The 21,098-nt window shown below is 46.8% G+C and overlaps 1 protein-coding gene across 1 annotated transcript; it reads right to left on the reverse strand.

Annotated features, from left to right (window-relative positions):
- Positions 1-924: 924 nt before the first annotated feature.
- NANOGNB (NANOG neighbor homeobox) lies at positions 925-17,119 on the reverse strand. The gene is given in 6 exon segments (XM_055276760.1): positions 925-969; positions 972-978; positions 3,990-4,069; positions 4,193-4,528; positions 14,314-14,411; positions 17,047-17,119. Coding segments are annotated over 6 exon segments (639 nt in total).
- Between the last annotated feature and the right edge of the window lie 3,979 nt (positions 17,120-21,098).

Below are 21,098 nucleotides of genomic sequence, written 5' to 3' on the forward strand. Positions count from 1 at the left end.
ACATTTCCACCAGTTCGTAATTTCTTCATTGATTTTTTTATTTTCTTTTTCTTTTTTTTTTTGAGACGGAGTCTTTCTCTGTCTCCCAGGCTGGAGTGCAGTGGCGCGATCTCGGCTCACTGCAAGCTCCGTCTCCCGGGTTCACACCATTCTCCTGCCTCAGCCTCCCGAGTAGCTGGGACTACAGGCGCCCACCAACACGTCCGGCTAATTTTTTTGTATTTTTGGTAGAGACGGGGTTTCACCGTGTTAGCCAGGATGGTCTCGATCTCCTGACCTCGTGATCCGCCCGCCTCGGCCTCCCAAAGTGCTGGGATTACAGGCTTGAGCCACCGCTCCCGGCCTCTTTTTTTTTTTTTTTTTGAGACAGAGTTTCGCTCATGTTGCCCAGACTGGAATGCAATTGTGCGACCTTGGCTCACTACAACCTCCACTTCCCAGGTACACGCGACTCTCCTGTCTCAGCCTCCTAAGTAGCTCGGATTACAGGCATACACCACCACACCCGGCTAATTTTTTTGTATTTAGTAGAGACAGGGTTTCATCATGTTAGTCAGGCTGGTCTTGAACTCCTGACCTCTGGTAATCCACCCATCTTGGCCTCCCAAAGTGCTAGGATTACAGGCGTGCTCCACTGTGCCCGGCCTTGACTCGATTTTTTTTCTTAAATAAAATCAATTAACATCCATTATGAAAACTTTAAATCTACAGTAGGGTAAAAATAAAACACATAAAAACTCCTTTGCATTCCCCTCATTTAGTTCTACTCCACAGAATCAATGACTGTTAATATTTTCCTGTTTATCCTTTCAGAACTCCATTTATTGGTGAGAATGGTGTCATGTAAATTGTCTTAGCCAGTGTGATGGCTCATGCTTGTAATCACAGCATTTCTGGAGATTTCTGGAGGCCAAAATGGGAAGATCACTTGAGGGCAGGAGTTTGAGACCAGCCTTGGCAACACAGAGAGACCTCCATCTGTAAAAAAAAAAAAAAAAAAAAAAAAAAAAAAAAAAAAAAAAAAAAAAAGAGTTTCACAACACAGTCTATATATTTATTTATTTTATTTTTTATTTTTTGAGATGGAGTTTCACTCTTGTCACCCAAGCTGGAGTGCAATGGCATGATCTTGGCTCACTGCAACCTCCACCTCCCAGGTCAAGCAATTCTCCTGCCTCAGCCTCCCGAGTAGCTGGGATTACAGGCGCCTGCCACCAAGCCTGGCTTTTTTTTTTTTTTTTTTTTGTCTTTTTAGTAGAGACGGAGTTTCACCATGTTAGTCAGGCTGGTCTCAAACTCCTGACCTCAGGTGATCCACCTGCCTTGGCCTCCCAAAGTGCTGGGATTATAGGCATGAGCCACGCACCCAGCCACAGTCTATATATTTAATATATACATCAAAATATGTTAAATCTGGAAAACAATTTTCATTGAAGGGCAAAGTAATCTTTCTAAAATACATTGTAAAATTTCAAAGTGGTAAGAAAGTTATGGAGGCAAAAATGGTGCAAGAACATTAGGAACACCTGGCCGGGCGCGGTGGCTCACGCCTGTAATCCCAGCACTTTGGGAGGCCGAGGCAGGTGGATCACGAGGTCAGGAGATCGAGACCACGGTGAAACCCCGTCTCTACTAAAAATACAAAAAATTAGCCGGGTGTGGTGGCGGGCGCCTGTAGTCCCAGCCACTCGGAGAGTCTGAGGCAGGAGAATGGCGGGAACCCGGGAGGTGGAGCTTGCAGTGAGCCAAGATCGCGCCACTGCACTCCAGCCTGGGTGACAGAGCAAGACTCCGTCTCAAAAAAAAAAAAAAAAAAAAAAAAAAAAAAGAATATTAGAAACACCATCACACCAGCTGGGCATGGTAATGTACACGTGCAATCCCAGCCACTCGGGAGGCTGAGGTGGGAGGATCGCTGTAACCTGGGAGTTTGAGACCAGCGTGGGCAGCATAATGAGACCCCCATCTCTTAAAAAAAAAAAAAACTATCACAGTTGGATTTTAATAGAGGACACTAAGTGTATACAAACACTGTATATGAAACAAATTGATAGCGCCTAGACTATGTCTCGAGTTATAACTGAAGATACATAGCTTATGAAACTAAGAGATGAGAGTACAAATTCAGGCACAGACAGTCAAGAACTGTTATTTATTGATGAAATCACGTTATTTCCCAGCAATTCAGCTTCCTTATTTATAATGTAGAGTAATGACTGCTGGGAAATGCAGTCTCATGCCTGTAACTCTTTTAATCCCCACTTGGCCGCATAAGAATAGATCCTGGGCCTGGAATACTTCCTTATCAAGAGGTAAAAGAGCCCTGACGGGTGCAGTGGCTCATGCTTGTAATCCCAGCACTCTGGGAGGCAAGCAGATCACTTGAGGCCAGGAGTTTGAGACCAGTCTGGCCAACATAGTGAAACTTAATGTATACTAAAAATACAAAAATTAGCTGGGTGTGGTGGTACATATCTGTAGTCCCAGCTACTAGGGAGGCTAATGCACGAGAACTGCTTGAACCTGGGAGGTGGACGTTGCAGTGAGCCAAGATTGGGCCACTCTACTCCAGCCTGGGCAACAGAGCAAGACTCTGTCTCGAATTAAAAAAAAAAAAAAAAAAGAGGCCAGGCGGGGTGATTCACGCCTGTCATCTCAGCACTTTGGGAGGCCGAGGTAGGCAGATCAAGAGGTCAGGAGATCGAGACCATCCTGGCTAAAACGGTGAAACCCTGTCTCTACTAAAAATACAAAAAATTAGCCGGGAGTGGTGGCAGGCACCTGTAGTCCCAGCTACTCAGGAGGCTGGGGCAGAAGAATCGCGTGAACCTGGGAGACAGAGCTTGCAGTGAGCCGAGATCATGCCACTGCACCCCAGTCTGGGCGACAGAGTGAGACTCCATCTCAAAAAAAAAAAAAAAAAAGCCCACGTGACCTGTACTGGTTTATTGCCTCTGTGAGACTATCTTTCCCTGTGGCAAACTCAGCGCACGAGAGGGGTACACATAGCCAATTTCCCTGCACTGGCTGCCAGGAAGCTGATCTTGCTCTGTAAAAGCATGGCTCCACCCATGGCTTGACTGCATTGTTTTGTACAACTCTGATACAAGGTGCATTGAGTGGAGACATTTGGAGTTCTATTCTCGTCGGTTGGCACAGTGATGATCTTTGCAATCCTCCATGTGGTTGGAGTCATTCCTTCGGTGTTGGTAACCAGAGTTCAGTGTTCTGCTCACCTGGGATTGATAACCGGTGTACCGTATTTGGCTTAATGATCAAGTGAGGCCATGAGTGGTGGCTCACACCTGGAATCCCAGCAGTTTGGGAGGCCGAGGTGGGTGGACCATCTGCGATTAGGAGTTTGAGACCATCCTGGCCAACATGGTGAAATCCGGTCTTTACTAAAAATACAAAAATTAGCTGGGCATAGTGGCACGTGCCTGTAACCCCAGCTACTCGGGGGGCTGAGGCAGGAGAATCTCTTGAATCCAGGAGGTAGAGGTTGCAATGAGCAGAAATCGCGCCATTGCACTCCAGCCTGGGTGACAGAGTGAGACTCTGTCTCAAAAAACAAAACAAAAATCAATGATCAGGCCGAGTGCCGTGGCTCACGCCTGTAATCCTAGCACTTTGGGAGGCCGAGGCAGGTGGGTCACGAGGTCAGGAGATCGAGACCATCCTGGCTAACACAGTGAAACCCCGTCTCTACCAAAAATACAAAAATTAGCCGGGCGTGGCGGCAGGCGCCTGTAGTCCCAGCTACTCGGGAGGCTGACTCAGGAGAATGGCATGAACCCGGGAGGCGGAGCTTGCAGTGAGCCAAGATAGCTCCACTGCACTCCAGGCTGAGCGACAGAGCGAAACTCTGTCTCAAAAAAAAAAAAAAAAAAGTTTACGGGCATACACGATAATGATGGAAACACAAACCATCTCTGGAAGTCAATATATTCCTTCTACTTCCTTTTATTTTACAAGAAACACTTTCTTACCTCGTATGCTTTCTCTTATGCTTTCTCTTGGACATTTCTTTATTATATTTCTTCCTCCTTTTACAAAACCATTGACTTATCTGCAAAAAATGAGGTGTGGGAGGTGATTAATACAGGAATAAAAATATTGGTCTATATGAGTAATAGTACTATACAAGCGACTTTGTCTATCAGTGAAGAAATGTCTATTAATGTTGTCATACCTGTTTATGTGTCATGTCAAATTCAAATGAGAGTGATAGACTCTCTTGTATAGTGGGGCACCTGTTTAACTTAAACTTTGCCCAGAGAGTGTCCATGAGGGATTTGCTGACTAATCTTTTCTCGGGATACTGCTTCTGTTTCTCATTTTCCCTTTTCCTTTTTTTTTCCTGTTCATCTTGCAGCTCCTTTTCATTTTTTTCTTCTTTTTCTCGTTCTGTCTTTCCGCCTGCTTCTCCTCCTCCTTCTCTCCATTTCTGCTTTCTGTTTTGTTCATCTTCACTGTAATTTCCAGTTGATTGTTCTGGATTTTGATCCCAAGGCATAGCTGGTTGCTTCTGTATAAAAAGATCCGTGGAATAAAATCAAGCTGAAGCTAAATTTGACTTTCAGAGCATAGTCAACAATCTTCCCTGTGAGAATATATTTGATTTTCCTAAGTTAGCAATGTTGTACATTGGTGAAAAACATAGAGCAAAGAAAAAGTGAACTTGAGGCCGGGCACGGTGGCTGACGCCTGTAATCCCAGCACTTTGGGAGGCTGAGGAGGGCAGATCACGAGGTCGGGAGATTGAAACCATCTTGGCTAACATGGTGAAACCCCATCTCTACTAAAAATACAAAAATTAGCCGGGCACGGTGGCATGCGCCTGTAGTCCCAAGCTACTCGGGAGGCTGAGGCAGGACAATCGCTTTAACCGGGGAGGCAGTGGCTCACTCCTGTAATCCCAGCACTTTGGGAGGCCGAGGCGGGTGGATCACCTGAGGTCAGGAGATCGAGACCAGCCTGTCCAATATGGTGAAACCCCATCTCTACTAAAAATACAAAAATTAGCTGGGCATGGTGGCGTGCACCTGGAGTCCCAGCTACTTGGGAGGCTGAGGCAGGAGAATTGCTTGAACCCAGGAGGCAGAGGTTGCAGTGAGCTGAGGTTGCGCCACTGCACTCCAGCCTGGCGACAGAATGAGACTGCATCTCAAAGAAAAAAAAAAAAATTAGCCCGGCGTGGTGGCAGGCACATATAATCCCAGCTACTTGGGAGGCTGAGGCAGGAGAATTGCTTGAACCTGGTGGGTGGAGGTTGCAGTGAGCCGAGATCGTGCCATTGCACTCCAGCCTGGGCAACAGAGCCAGACTCTCTCAAAAAAAATAAAAATAAAAGTAAGAAGAAATTCATTGCAGGGAATTGGCTTACGCAATCTTGGAACTGTCTTGGCAAGTCCGAAAGGATGGCTGGAACCCTTCAGTGTGAGATGGAGCTGCTCTCCCTAGGCAGAATTTCCTCTTAAAGCCTTAACTGATTGAATTAGGCTTTTTCAGATTATAATCCCTTTTACTTGAAGACAATTAATACGGATTTTAATTACATCTAAAGATGTCAGTAGCAAGGCCCGGCGTGGTGGCTCATGCCTATAATCCCAGCCCAGCCACTGCACTCCAGCCTGGGCAACAGAGCGAGACTCTGTCTCAAAAGAAAAGAAATATGCTGGCTGGGCGTGGTGGCTCACGCCTGTAATCCCAGTACTTTGGGAGGGCGAGGCGGGTGGATCACGAGGTCAGGAGATCGAGACCATCCTGGCTAACACAGTGAAACCCCGTCTCTACTAAAAATACAAAAAATTAGCCGGGCGTGGCGGCAGGCGCCTGTAGTCCCAGCTAGTCTGGAGGCTGAGGCAGGAGAATGGTAAGAACCCGGGAGGCGGAGCTTGCAGTGAGCCGACATTGTGCCACTGGAATCCAGCCTGGGTGACAGAGCGAGACTCCCTCTCAAAAAAAAAAAAAAAGAAAAGAAAAGAAACAAATATGCCAGTAGCACCTAGTATTTGATTGAATAACTGGGGTCTATAGCCTACCCAAGTTGCCACATTAAAGACCATCACACTGATACTCAAACCAGACAGATATCCCCCCTAAAAAACTATAGATTAGGCTGGGCGCGGTGGCTCACGCTTGTAATCCCAGCACTTTGGGAGGCCAAGGCGGGCAGATCACGAGGTCAGGAGATCGAGACCAGGGTTGAAACCCCGTCTCTACTAAAAATACAAAAAATTAGCCGGGCATGGTGGCGGGCGCCTGTAGTCCCAGCTACTCGGAGAAGCTGAGGCAGGAGAATGGTGTGAACCCGGGAGGCGGGGCTTGCAGTGAGCCGAGATCGCGCCACTGCACTCCAGCCTGGGTGACAGAGCGAGACTCCATCTCAAAAAAAAAACAAAAACAAAAAACTATAGATTAATGTCCATTATGAATATGGAGGCAAAAACTTCAACAAAATGCTAGCAATCCAAAATCCAGCAACATAGTAAAAGGATTATGCACCATAATCAAGTAGGATTTATTCTAGAAATGTGATTAGTTCAAAACAGGAAAATCAATGTAATACATCATATGAATAGAATAAAGGAAAAAAACATGCAATCATCTCAATAGAGGCAGAAAAAGACTATTTCTCTAAAATTTAAAGTTACCATATGACCCAGCAATTGCCCCTTTAAACAAAATGTATTATATCTATACAATAGACTATTTTTTTTTTTTTTTTTTTTTTTTTTGAGACGGAGTCTTGCTCTGTCGCCCAGGCTGGAGTGCAGTGGCACGATCTCGGCTCACTGCAAGCTCCGCCTCCCGGGTTCACGCCATTCTCCTGCCTCAGCCTCTCCGAGTAGCTGGGACTACAGGCGCCCGCCACCACGCCCGGCTAATTTTTTTGTATTTTTAGTAGAGACGGGGTTTCACCATGGTCTCGATCTCCTGACCTCATGATCCGCCCGCCTCGGCCTCCCAAAGTGCTGGGATTACAAGCGTGAGCCACCGCGCCCGGCCTACAATAGACTATTATTTAGCCACAAAAGGAAATAAAATACTGATTCATGCTCAACATGGATGAATATTGAAAACAAGCTAAGCGGGGGCCAGGTGTGGTGACTAACGCCTGTAATCCCAGCACTTTGGGAGGCCGAGGCAAGAGGATTGCTTGAGCCCAGGAGTTGGAAACCAGCCTGGGCAACATAGTGAGGTCTCCTCCCCACAAAAAAATAAAAAAATGAGGTGAGAGGATCACTTGAGTCCAGGAGGTCGAGGCTGCAGTGAGTCCTGATCATGACACTGCACTCCCACCTGGGTGACAGAGCAAGACCCTGCCACACCGGGAAAAAAAAAAAAAAGAGGAAAAAGGAAAGCAAGTTAAGTGAAAGTTGAAATACAAAAAGTCATATATTGTATGATTCTGTTTACATAAAATGTCCAGCATAGGCAAATCTATAAAGACAGAAAGTAAATTAGTGATTATCAGAGATTAGGGTGGGATAAAATTCAGAGTGTCTGCTAATTGGTATAAATTTTCTTTAAAAAAAATAAAAGAAAAGAGAGGCAGTGGGTGAGGTAGGATGGCAGTTAACCGTGCTGTTGTTGGTCTCGAAATCGTCAGTTTAAGTGATCTGTCCGCCTTGGCATTTCAAAGTGCTGGGATTACAGGTGTGCCTTACCAAGCCCGGCTAATTGTTGTATTTTTGGTGGAGATGGGGGGTTTCATCATCTTGGCCAGGATGGTCTTCAACTCCTGAGCTCAAGGGATCTGACCCCCTTGGCCTCCTGAAGTGCTGGGATTTGAGATGTGAGCCACTGTGCCCGGCCTGTCCCCATCTTACTTACTTGAATGGTCAGGGGCTTCTGAAGTATCGGGATCTCCCTCCACATTGAAAAAGCTTATTCTCCCCCTTCCTGAACACTATCCTTTCCTGGGCCTTCCTCAAAGTCAATGGCTGCTCTTTCAAAGCTTTCTTTGTTGCTCCTCTTTCCCCTACTGCTTTCTGTCCCTGTGCTTTTTCAATCACACTCAAGGTTAAATCCCTTCACCACTTATCTCCTTTACATGTAGCTCTAATCCAGGTCGTCTAATCTCATGGTTTTTAATACTGCCCAAAAGGGAGATTACTTTCAAATTTTTATTTCCAGGCTTGTATGTCAAACTCCCAATTCAGTATCTCTGCTTGGATGTCTAATAAGTTATGTGAATTGAACTTAAAATTCCCAAACTCAGTTTATGGCTCCCTTCACTGAACGCTGACCCACTCTGAGGCCTCTCTATCATAGTAAAGCCAACTCCACCTGCCCAGTGGTTTGAGTCAAAAACCTTGGTGCTGTCTTTCACTTCTTCCCTTTCTCATAGCTCAACTCAATCTGTCAGAAAGTCTTGCTTTTCTTTCTTTAAAATATATCCAGACAACTGCCACTTCTTACCATCATCATCTCTCAACTGATATAGTTTATCTCATAACTCAGTCTGCTTCTGCCTTTGTCCATCCCACCCCAAAATCTATTTCCAACATAGCAGAAAGAGTGATCCTTTAAAAATGTAAATCAGGGCTAGGCATGGTGGCTTACACCTGTAATCCTCAAACTTTGGGAGGCTGAGGCGGGTGGATCACAGGAGGTCAGAAGTTTGAGATCAGCCAGCCGGGCGCGGTGGCTCATGCCTGTAATCCCAGCACTTTGGGAGGCTGAGATGGGTGGATCACGAGGTCAGGAGATGGAGAACATCCTGGCTAACACGGTGAAACCCCGTCTCTACTAAAAATACAAAAAAAATTAGCCGGGCACAGTGGCGGGTGCCTGTAGTCCCAGCTACTCGGGAGGCTGAGGCAGGAGAATGGCGTGAACTCGGGAGGCGGAGCTTGCAGTGAGCCGAGATAGCGCCACTGCACTCCAGCCTGGGCAACAGAGCAAGACTCCGCCTCAAAAAAAACAAAAACAAACAAACAAGAAGTTTGAGACCAACCTGGCCAACATGGTGAAACCTCGTCTTTACTACAAATACAAAAGTTAGCTGGGCGTGGTGGCAAACGCCTGTAATCCCAGCTACTAGGGAGGCTGAGGTAGGATAATCCCTCGAAACTGGGAGGTGGAGGCTATAGTGAGCCGAGATCATGCCACTGTACTCCAGCCTGGGTGACAGAATGAGACTGCATTGAAAAAAAAAAAAAAAAAAGCCAGGTGTGGTGGCTCATGCCTGTAATCCCAGTACTTTGGGAGGCTGAGGGGGGTGGATCACCTGAGGTCAGGAGTTTGAGAACAGCCTGGCCAACATGGTGAAACCCTGTCTCTACCGTAAATACAAAAATTAGGTGGGTGTGGTGGCCCATGCCAGTAATCCCAGCTACTCAGGAGGCTGAGGCAGGAGAATCTCTGGAACCCAGGAGGAGAAGGTTGCAGTGACCTGAGATCAGGCCACTGCACTCCAGCCTGGGTGACAAGAGCAAAACTCCATCTTAAAAAAAAAAAGTGGGCGGGGGGCCTGGAGTGGTGGCTCATGCCTGTAATCCAAGCACTTTGGGAGTCTGAGGCAGGCAGATCACCTGAGGTCAGAAGTTTGAGACCAGCGTGACCAACATGGTGAAACCCCATCTCTACTAAAAATACAGAAATTAGCTGGGTGTGGTGGTGTGAGCCTGTAGTCCCAGCTCCTTAGAAGGCTGAGGTATGAGAATCACTTGAACCTGGGGGCAGAGGTTGCAGTGAGCTGTGAGCTAACATTATGTCACTGCACTCCAGCTTGGGTGACAGTGAGACTCTGTCTCCAAAGAAAAAAGAAAAAAATGTAGGCCGGGCTTGGTGGCTCATGCCTGTAATCCCAGCTACTTGGGAGACTGAGGCAGGAGAATGGCTTGAACCTGGGAGGCAGAGGTTGCAGTGAGCTGAGATCGTGCCACTGCACTCCAGCCTGGGCAACAAGAGGGAAGCTCCATTCCCGCCCCCCGTCCCCCAAAACAAGAGAGAGAGAGATCCTCCTGCCTCGGCCTCCCAAAGTGCTGGGATTACAGGCATGAGCCACTGTGCCCGACCGAGAATGGATTTTTAAATACCTGAATAAAAGGTAATTATTTGTTAGTAAGCAAGAGAGACTGGAAAGGCTCTGGGATCTGCTTGAGATTTCCTCTGGGGTCAGGGCAAAGCAAGTCAACAGAACAGGTTAAAGGGACAGTTGTCGACAGAGAATAATCTGCTCCTGTTCTAACCCTTCCAAGTCCACCTTATCCAAAAGCAGTTAGGCTCTGATGACTATTTTATTCCCTCGCAGATGCATCTTATGAAAATAGAGATTTGGTCGGGCGTGGTGGCTCACGCCTGTAATCCCAGCACTTTGGGAGGCCGAGATGCGCGGATCACGAGGTCAGGAGTTTGAGACCTTCCTGGCTAACATGGTGAAACCCTGTCTCCACTAAAAATACAAAAAATTAGCCGAGTGTGGTGGTGGGCATCTGTAGTCCCAGCTACTTGGGAGGCTGAGGCAGGAGAATGGCATAAACCTGGGAGGCAGATCTTGCAGTGAGCCGAGATTGCGCCACTGTACTCCAGCCTGGGCAACAGGGTGAGACTCCGTCTCAAAAAAAATAAATAAATAAAATAGAGATTTAACCCTTAGCAGAGAATATGGAGCAGAGGCTAGAGAAGGCTTAGACTAGTAAGAACTGAAATGGACATTTCAGGCCTATGATGATAGCTACATCACATATTCCCCTGTTTTATGTATAAACCAGCTGACACTTTGAGAGGGTAAGTGCATGTCTTAGGTACACAGCTTAGAAAGTGGCACAAACTAAAAACGAACAAAGCTGTTTGGTTTCAAATCTCAAATGGAAGAAGGACCTGACCCAGAGGTGACTAATCCGGTGAAGACAGTAGTCCTTCAGATCCAGGTAAATAAAATGCACTGAAAATAGAGAGTTCTGCAGGGTGAAGTAGTTTCATCTGTCTGTGCAGAACCAACCTTACAAACAAATGGAGAAAACGGAGTGTGGCTTTCATTCTTGCGAGTTTGAATTTTGCAGGGATAGTGATTGAGATTGCAAGGGACCTTAGTTTGTGTGTGTGTGTGTGTGATGTGGGGGGTGGGTGTCAGTGTGTTTTCAGGATTTGGATTTTCTAGAAATCAGACCCTGTCGGCTGGGCACGGTGCCTCATGCCTGTAATCCCAGCACTTTGGGAGGCCCAGGTGGGCAGATCATCTGAGGTCAGGAGTTCGAGGCCAGCCTGACGAACATGGTGAAACCCCATCTCTACTAAACCCCATCTCTACTAAAAATACTGGGCATGGTGGCGCACGCCTATAATCTCAGCTACTCAGGAGTGGGAGGCAGGAGAATCACTTGAACCCAGGAGGTGGAGGTTGCAGTGAGCCGGATCACACCATTGTACTCCAGCCTGGGCAATAGGAGCGAAACTCTGTCTCAAAAAAAATAAAATAAAATAAAAAATAAATAAATAAATAAATAAATATTATCTAATTCTTAAACTAATCCTATGAGATAGAAATTATTCTAGTCCTCATTTTATAAACGAGGAAGCTGAAGTTTAAGAGACCAGTGCTCTAACCCCTGAGCTGTGGAACCAACTGTGAAGCTGAAGTTTAGAGCAGGGCAGTAACTTGTAGATCACAGCTTAGTTAAGTGGCAGAGCCTTGAGAGGAAGAAAGGCTGTCTGATTACAAATCTCAAAGTAAGAAAGATGTCATCCAGGGAAATGAGGATTGTCCTGGAGGATTTGAGAATTGTGTGTGGTATTTCTGTTCTGATCTACCTAGCTGTTTGAGAATAATAACCATCTATACTTAATAGAAGGTTTTACATTTCCAAAGTGAAAAAGAACAACAGTACAGGTAAGCGATGAAAGAAGGCGCATCTGGGGGCCGGGCGCGGTGGCTCCCGCCTGTAATCCCAGCACTTTGGGAGGTCGAGGTGGGCGGATCACCTGAGGTCAGGAGTTCGAGACCAGCCTGGCCAACATGGTGAAACCCTGTCTCTACGAAAAATACAAAAATTAGCCGAGCATTGTGTGTCATGGCGTGCACTTGTAATCCCAGCTACTAGGGAAGCTGGGCCAGGAGAATTGCTTGAACACGGGAGGTGGAGGTTGCAGTGAGCCAAGATTGCGCCACTGCACCCCAGTCTGGGAGACAGAGCGAGACTCCGTCAAAAGAAAGAAAGAGAGAGAGAGAGAAAGAAAGAAAGAAAAGAAAGCAGGCGCATCTGAATCTTTCCAGCCACAGGGGAAATCCTGCCAAAACGCAGATAAATAAGTCCCCTGAAGTCTCTGTACAACACATTTATTCAAAGCTGCTTTGAATAATTTGACAAATCTGCTTAACAATGACCTGATAAAGGGGTAGACACAAAAAGGAGGTGTCACAGTGACTTTCTAGTACATTTTTCTTCTTAGGAAGCTCCTTATAGCTATACTATTGGAGAGGAACAACCATAGGAATTATTGAAAGGGCAAAACCCTATATCCTCTGGAAAGCATTCTGTCCCCCTTTCCCCTTCCCCCTCCCTGCCAGTGGCTCTCAGACTTCAGCATGCATAATAAACCCCAGGAAGGCTTGTTGAAATGAGGTTCCTGGGTCCCACCCCAGAATTTCTGATTCAGTAATTCACACGCGGGGCTCAAAAATTTGCATGTCTGTGTAGGGGCGGAGAGGGTGTGATCCCTTTCCTCCTGATAGTAAGAGTCAGGAGGACACTCCAATAACAAAAGGCAGATTAACAAGAGAAAAGCATAACAAATTTATCTAATCAAAGTTTTACTTGACAAAGGACCTTCAGAGATGAAGATGAAAGACTCAGGAAAAAAGTGTCTATTTTTATGCTTAGCTTCTCTGAATGGACAGCTGTGTAGAAATGTGACTGGACAAAAAGGGAACGACCTAATGGTAATAGACTGAGTGGGGAAACCCAGCAAAGCCTGATTTTTTTTTTTTTTTTTGAGACGGAGTATCACTCTTGTCACCCAGGCTGGAGTGCAGTGGCGTGATCTTGGCTCACTGCAACCTCTGCCTCCTGGTTCAAGCCATTCTCCTGCCTCAGCCTCCCTAGTAGCTGGGATTACAGGGACACGCCACCATGCCTGGCTAATTTTTGTATTTTTAGTAGAGACGGGGTTTCACCATGTTGGACAAGCTGGTCTCGAACTCCTGACCTCGTGATCCACCCTCCTCGCCCTCCCAAAGGGCTGGGATTACAGGGGTGAGCCACCGAGCCCAGCTGACAATGTATTTTCACATGCACTTGAGAAAATGTCCTGGTGTTCCACATGCTGGCAGTTTCTAAATATGAAATATACATTTCTGGAGATCCATTTTGCAGAGAGGCATTCCCAGTTTTTTTTTCTTTTTTTTTTTTTTTTTTTTGAGACAGAGTTTTGCTCTTGTTGCCCAGGCTGGAGTGCAGTGGCACGGTCTCCGCTCACTGCAGCCTCCGCCTCCCGGGTTCAAGCAGTTCTCCTGTCTCAGCCTCCCAAGTAGCTGAGATTACAGGCGCCCGCCACCACGCTGGCTAATTTTTGTATTTTTAGTAGAGATGGGGTTTCACCATGTTGGTCAGGCTGGTCTGGAACTCCTGACCTCAGGCAATCTGCCCGCCTTGGCCTCCCAAAATGCTGAGATTACAGGTGTGAGCCACCGCGCCCGGCCTCCCAGTATTTTTATATAAAATAATTTTAAAATATTGTTTTTAATAAAGATGTAAACTTTCCCATAGAGAGTAACCTAATGTCTGAAACTAACCAAAAAGAAAAAAAAAAAAAAAAGAAAGGAAGGAAGGAAGGGAGAGAGATAGGCTTTCAAAAAAATATGCCTGTGCTGGAATTGCGAATTGTTCCTTGATAAAAGTCCTCTGTTGAAAGGCACTCCTTTAGACCCTGAGACTCACCTGCTGGGGCAGCACTGAATCTTCCGTTTCTGTCTCAACCACAAATGGAATGCTCGGGTCAAGACTCTACTCCTACAGGTGTGCCTGGGGCAGTCTCATTTTTAATTCCATGCCTCCCTTGGTGCCTATAAAAAGGTATATGGTAATATAAACATTATATCATGTTTACAGCTAAGAAGACTAGAAGGAAAAACAAGATGTTCAGGATGGCTCTTTCTTTTCTTTTTTTTTTTTTTTTTGTTGAGACGGAGTCTTGCTCTGTCACCCAGGCTGGAGTGCAGTGGCCCGACCTCAGCTCACTGCAAGCTCCGCCTCCCGGGTTCACGCCATTCTCCTGCCTCAGCCTCCCAAGTAGCTGGGACTACAGGCGCCTGCCACCGCGCCTGGCTAATTTTTTGTATTTTTAGTAGAGACGAGGTTTCACTGTGTTAGCCAGGAGGGTCTCGATCTCCTGACCTCGTGATCCGCCCGTCTCGGCCTCCCAAAGTGCTGGGATTACAGGCGTGAGCCACCGCGCCCGGCCTCAGGATGGCTCTTTCTAAGTAATTGAATTGCAGGTGGTTTTTCATTTTTTCTTTTCACTTTTTGTATTACTTACATTCTCCATGGTGAAAATGTAATGTTTCTAAAGTTAAGAGAAAATATTGTTTCATTTTATTTATTTATTTTAGAGATGGAGTCTGGCTCTATTGCCCAGGCTGGAGTGCAGTGACACCATCGTACCTCACTACAGCCTCGAACACCTGGGCTCAAGCAATTCTCTCGTCCCCGATTCTCCAGTAGCTGGGACTGCAGGTGCATGCCATCTCACCTGTTTTTTGTTTTGTTTTGTTTTTTGTTTTTTTAGGTGGAGTTTCGCTCTTGTTGCCCCGGCTGGCGTGCAATGGTGCGATTTCGGCTCACCATAACCTCTGCCTCCTGGGTTCAGGTGATTCTCCTGCCTCAATCTCCCGAGTAGCTGGGATTACAGACATGCACCACCACACTTGGCTAATTTTTGTATTTTTAGTAGAGATAGGGTTTCGCCATGTTGGTGAGGTTGGCCTTGAACTCCTGACCTCAGGTGATCCGCCTGCCTCGGCCTCCCAAAGTGCTGGGAATACAGGTGTGAGCCACCACACCTGGCCTCACCTTGCTGTTTTTAAAAGATTTTTTGTAAAGATGGGGCTCTCACTTTGGTGCCCAGGCTAATCTTGAACTCCTGGCCTCAAGCGACCCTCCCATCTCAGCCTCCCAAAGTGAGGAGTTTATAGGGATGAGCCACCACACTCAGACTTTCTTTTAATTTGAAAGCTCATACTCCGGCTAGAACTCCTGACCTCAGGTGATCCGCCTGCCTTGGCCTCCCAAAGTGCTGGGATTATAGGTGTGAGCCACTGTGCCTGGCCAATCTTCTTTTTTTCCAGAGACAATTTACTTTTTTTTTTTTTTTTGATATGGAGTCTCGCTGTTGCCTAGGCTGGAGTGCAGTGGCACGATCTCGGCTCACTGCAACTTCCGCCTCCCGGATTCAAGCGATTCTCCTGCCTTAGCCTCCCTGAGCAGCTGAGTCTACAGGCACACACCACCATACCTGGCTAATTTTTGTATTTTTAGTAGAGACAAGGTTTCACCATGTTGGCTAGGCTGGTCTCAAACTCCTGACTGCAGGTGATCTGCCTGCCTCTGCCTCCCAAAGTGCTAAAATTACAGGTGTGAACCACTGCGACCAGCCGACAATTTACTTTTGCTTTTGCTTTGGCAGAGTTAAAGTAGATTTTACCTTGATTCAATCAGACATTGAGTTTGTTCAAAACTAATTTCAAAATTTTAGGCCAGGCTCAGCGGCTAACGCCTGTAATCCCAGCACTTTGGAAGGCCGAGGCGGGCGGATACCTAGAGTCCAGGAGTTTGAGACCAGTCTGGGCAACATAGTAAAATTATGTCTCTACTAAAAATACAAAAATTAGCTGGGCAGTGGCTCATGCCTGTAATCCCAGCTACTTGGGAGGCTGAGGCACGAGAATTGCTTGAACCTGGGAGGTAGAGGCTGCAATCAGTTAAAATGCACCACTGCACTCCAGTCTGGGTGACAGAGCCAGACAAGACTTCATCTCAAAAAAAAAAAAAAAAAATAGCCAGGCGTCATGGCTCATGCCTGTAATCCCAGCACTTTGGGAGGCTGAGGCCAGCAGATCACCTGAGGTCAGGAGTTTGAGACCAGCCTGGCCAACATGGTAAAACCTCGTCTCTACTGAAAATACAAAAATTGGCCAGGAGTAGTGGCGCGCACCTATAGTCCCAGCTACTCAGAAGGCTGATGGAGGAGAATCGCTTGAACCTGGGAGGCAGAGGTTTCAATGAGCTGAGATCAGGTCACTGCACTCTAACCTGGGCAACAGAGGAAGACTCTGTCCTAAAAAAAAATAATAATAAATAAATAAAAATATAACGAACTGGATTTCTTTTTTTTTTTTTTTTTTTTTTTTGAGGCGGAGTCTTGCTCTGTCCCCCAGGCTGGAGTGCAGTGGCGCGATCTCAGCTCACTGCAAGCTCCGCCTCCCGGGTTCACGCCATTCTCCTGCCTCAGCCTGTCCGAGTAGCTGGGACTACAGGCGCTCGCCAACACGCCCGGCTAATTTTTTTTTTTTTTGTATTTTTAGTAGAGACGGGGTTTCACCGTGTTAGCCAGGATGGTCTCGATCTCCTGACCTCGTGATCCGCCCACCTCGGCCTCCCAAAGTGCTGGGATTACAGGCTTGAGCCACCGCGCCCGGCCTGGATTTCATTCTTTATGAATTAATAGTCTGTTCTTGGGCCAGGCACAGCGCCACATGTCTGTAATCTCAGCATTTTAGGAGGACAAGGTGGGCGGATCGCTTGAACCCAGGAGTTCGAAACCACCTTGGGCAACCTGGCGAAACCCCGTCTCTACCAAAAATGCAAAACTTAACTGGGCATGGTGGTGTGTGTCTGTAGTGCCAGCTACTTGGGAGGTTGAGGTGGGAGGATGGCTTGAGCCCAGGAGGTGGAGGTTGCAGTGAGCCAAGCTTGGGCCACTGCACTGCAGACTGGGCAATAGAATGAGACCCTTCCTCCAAAAAAAAAAAAAAAGTCCATTCTCAGCTCTTCATTATTCATAGAGGAGTGCTTGTCTAAAGTTTTATTATTTAGTTACCAGCCTCCCAGTTGTCATCATCTGCACAGACACTCAGTCCTTCAGTCACTGCTGAAGAGCCAGCAGATGCCATGTCCAGCTTTCTCTCTCTCTAGGGTCTTGGCTCCTGAAATTCCTTGTTCTGTGGAAGCCTCTCTGATGCTTTCTAATAGTTTTTTTGTATTGATCCAGCTTTCCTGGTTGGTCTCAGCAAACAATTGGTCTGCCACAAGCTATTTAAGCCACAATCCAAACTGGAAGTTTCTGCTTCTCATTTTTGAGGTTGGCTTTCATTTCCTCATTGATTTAAAAATTCTAAAAAATATATTATATGCTGTCCATGAGCCCTGGTGCTTGTTTTTAGGGAAAGCCAAAATTTAGTAGTAGCGTTTTAAAAATCAATCAGATTTTAAAAATGAAATAGATGCTAAAAGTGATAAAGAACTGCCAGGCACAGTGGCTCATGCCTGTAATCTTCCGGGTTCATGCCATTCTCCTGCCTCAGCCTCCCGATTAGCTGGGACTACAGGTGCCCGCCACCACGCCCAGCTAATTTTTGTATTTTTAGTAGAGACGGGGTTTCACTGTGTTAGCCAGGATGGTCTCGATCTCCTGACCTCATGATCCGCCTGCCTTGGCCTCCCAGAGTGCTGGGATTACAGGCGTGAGCCACCGCGCCCAGCCCCCTTGGCTTTCTTGACACTTGGTGTTATGGTCTGAATGTTTGTGTCTCCCTAAAATTCGTATGTTGAAATCCTAACCTCCAAGGTGATAGTATTGGAGGTGGGGACTTTGGAAGGTGATTAGGTCATGAGGGTTCAACAAAATGAGTGAAATTAGTGCCCTTATAATGAAAGACCCCAGAAAGCTGGCTCATCCCTTCCACCATGTGAGGACACAACAAGAAGGAGCCATATATAAACCAGAAAGTGGGCCTTCGCTGGACACCAAATCTGCCGGTGCCTTGATCTTGAAGTTTCCAGCCTCCAAAACTGTGAGAAATAAATTGCAGCTGCTATTGGCCACCCAGTTTATAGTATTTTCTTATAATAGCCTGAATGGGCCGGGCGTGGTGGCTCACACCTGTAATCCCAGCACTGTGGGAGGCCAAGATGGGTGGATCACCTGAGGTCAGGAGTTCGAGACCAAGCCTGGCCAACATGGCGAAACCTGATCTCTACTAAAGATACAAAAATTAGCTGGGCGTGGAGGCATGTGCCTGTAGTCCCCGCTACTGGGGAGGCTGAGGAGGGAGAATCACTTGAACCCGGTAGGTGGAGGTTGCAGTGAGCCAAGACCTGCCACTGCACTTCAGCCTGGGCGACAGAACGAGACTCCATCTCAGAAAAAAAAAAAAATCATAATAATAGCCTGAATGGACTAGGACACTCACTTTTCCTCCTATTTCTCTGGATATCCTTGTTTGTCTCTTTTGCCACTTCATCCTCTGCAAACAATACATTCAAAGTTGGACTTTTTTTTTTTTATTTTTTGAGACGGAGTCTTCCTCTGTCGACTCTGTCTCAAAAAATAAATAAATAAAAAAAATATAATCTGATCCTTTCACCACATTGCTTTAGTGCCTTTAATGGCTCTTTCTGCTATTGGATAAGTTAAACTCTAACTTCACCCCGCATGGTCTGACCACTAACTTCCTCTTTTTTTTTTTTTTTTTTTTTTTTGAGACGGAGTCTCACTCTGTCACCCAGGCTGGAGTGCAGTGGCGCGATCTCGGCTCACTGCAAGCTGCGCCTCCCGGGTTCACGCCATTCTCCTGCCTCAGCCTCTCCGAGTAGCTGGGACTACAGGCGCCCGCCACCACGCCCGGCTAATTTTTTGTATTTTTAGTAGAGACGGGGTTTCACCGTGGTCTCGATCTCCTGACCTCATGATCCGCCCGCCTTGGCCTCCCAAAGTGCTGGGATTACAAGCGTGAGCCACTGCTCCCGGCCTTAACTTCCTCTTACACAAGCCCAATACCTCCACCTGGCTAGCTATAAAATAGAATCTTAAACCCTAAGGACTGCCTTTCTCATTGGTTTCTTTCTTTCTTTCTTTTGAGACGGAGTCTCTCTCTGTCACCCAGGTTGGTGTGCGGTGGTACAATCTCGGCTCATTGCAACCTCTGCCTTCTGGGTTCAAGTGATTCTCCTGCTTCAGCCTCCTGAGTAGCTGAGATTTCAGGCTCGTGCCACCACGCTAAGCTAATTTTTGTATTTTTAGTAGAGATGGGGTTTCACCTTGTTGGGCAGCCTGGTCTTAAACTCCTGACCTCAGGTGATCCACCTGCCTCAGCCTTCCAAAGTGCTGGGATTACAGGTATGAGCCATGCACCCGGCCTCTCATTGGTTTCTTTGCTTGATAATATGTTGCAATTATAACAATATTCACATAGAAATCTGTTTTTCCGAAGGCATAAATACTAATCCGCATATTTGGAAGGTTTCTTTTCCTTTTACATTTTGGTTTTTATTTTATTTTAGAGATAGGGTCTCACTCTGTCACTCAGGCTGGAGCACAGTGGCTTGATCTTAGCTCACTGCAGCCCTGACCTCCCAGGCTCAGGTGATCCTCCCACCTCAGCTCCTCAAGTAGTTGGGACTACAGGTGCACGCTACCATGCCTGGCTAACTTTTGTGTTTTTTTGTAGAGACAAGGTCTCACTATGTTGCCCAGGCCTCAAGTAATCCTCCTGCCTTTGCCCCACAAAGTGCTGGGATTACAGGCGTGAGGCACTATGCCCGGCCAATAATAAGTTTTAAGTGGAAGAGAGTGGTTGTCTTTTAATGTTATAATTGGAATGATTTGGTAATTTCCTGGCACACAGGTTTTTAAAAGCATGTACACAATAGGGCTTGTTTTCTTGCTACTATTGGAATCCTCCTGCCACAATGCACATAAATCCAGGCTAATCCACTAGAGGATGACCAAAGAGAGACGTGAATTAGCCAGCCCCAGCCAGCCCACCAGCTTACTGCAGAGTGAGCTCCGCTGAGATGGAACCGATCCTATCCAAGCCAGAATCACCCAGTGGCGTTCAGCCCAAATTGCTGACTCTCGGGAACTATGAACTAATTGAATAGCTGTGTATTTTAAGTTTTAAGTTAATTGATTATGCAGCAAAACCTAACTGATGCCATGTCCTGATTCCAAACACTGGGTACTCATGTTAAAAGAGCATCACTGGCCAGGCACACTGGTTTACATCTGTAATCCCAGCACTTTGGGAGACCAAGGCGGGAGGATCACCTGAGCCCAGGTGTTTGAGATCAGCCTGGGAAATAACATGGCAAGACCCTGTCTCTACAAAAAATTTAAGATACCCAGGTGTAATGACGTGTACCTATAGTCCCAGTTACTCGGGAGGCTGAGGTGGGAGGATCACTTGATCCCAGGAGGTCAAGGCTACAGTGAGTGAAGGTCGTGCCACTGTACTTCAGCCTGAGCAACAGACTGATACCCTGTCTCAAAAACAAAAACAAAACAAAACAAAATGGCCGGGCACGGTGGCTCACGCCTGTAATCCAAGCACTTTGGGAGGCTGAGGTGAGGGGATCACCTGAGGTTGGGAGTTCAAGACCAGTCTGACCAACATGGAGAAACCCTGTCTCTACTAAAAATACAAAATTAGACAGTCGTGGTGGCGCATGCCTGTAATCCTAGCTACTCGGGATGCTGAGGCAGGAGAATTGCTTGAACCCGGGAGGTGGAGGTTGCAGTGAGCCAAGATTTTGCCACTGCACTCACTCCAGCCTAGGTTATCAGAGTGAGACTCCATCCCCCCCCCCAAAAAAAAAGTGTTTCTGTTTCCCACTCAGCCAGTTTCCAGCTCAGCTGGGCCAGCTGCACTCCACCTGGTCCTCAAGCTAATAGATTTCACTTCCCTGAAGGCCCACAAAGTCTTTTTTTCTTTCTTTCTTTCTTTTTTTCGTTGAGACAGTCTTACTCTGTCACCCAGGCTGGAGTGCAGTGGTACAATCACGGCTCACTGCAATCTCTGCCTCCCAGATTCCAGTGATTCTCGTGCCTCAGCCCCCTAAGTAGCTGAAATTACAGATGTGTGCCACCATGCT

This window comes from Symphalangus syndactylus, chromosome 5 (genome assembly GCF_028878055.3).
Source record: "Symphalangus syndactylus isolate Jambi chromosome 5, NHGRI_mSymSyn1-v2.1_pri, whole genome shotgun sequence".
Taxonomy (NCBI): Eukaryota; Metazoa; Chordata; class Mammalia; order Primates; family Hylobatidae; genus Symphalangus; species Symphalangus syndactylus.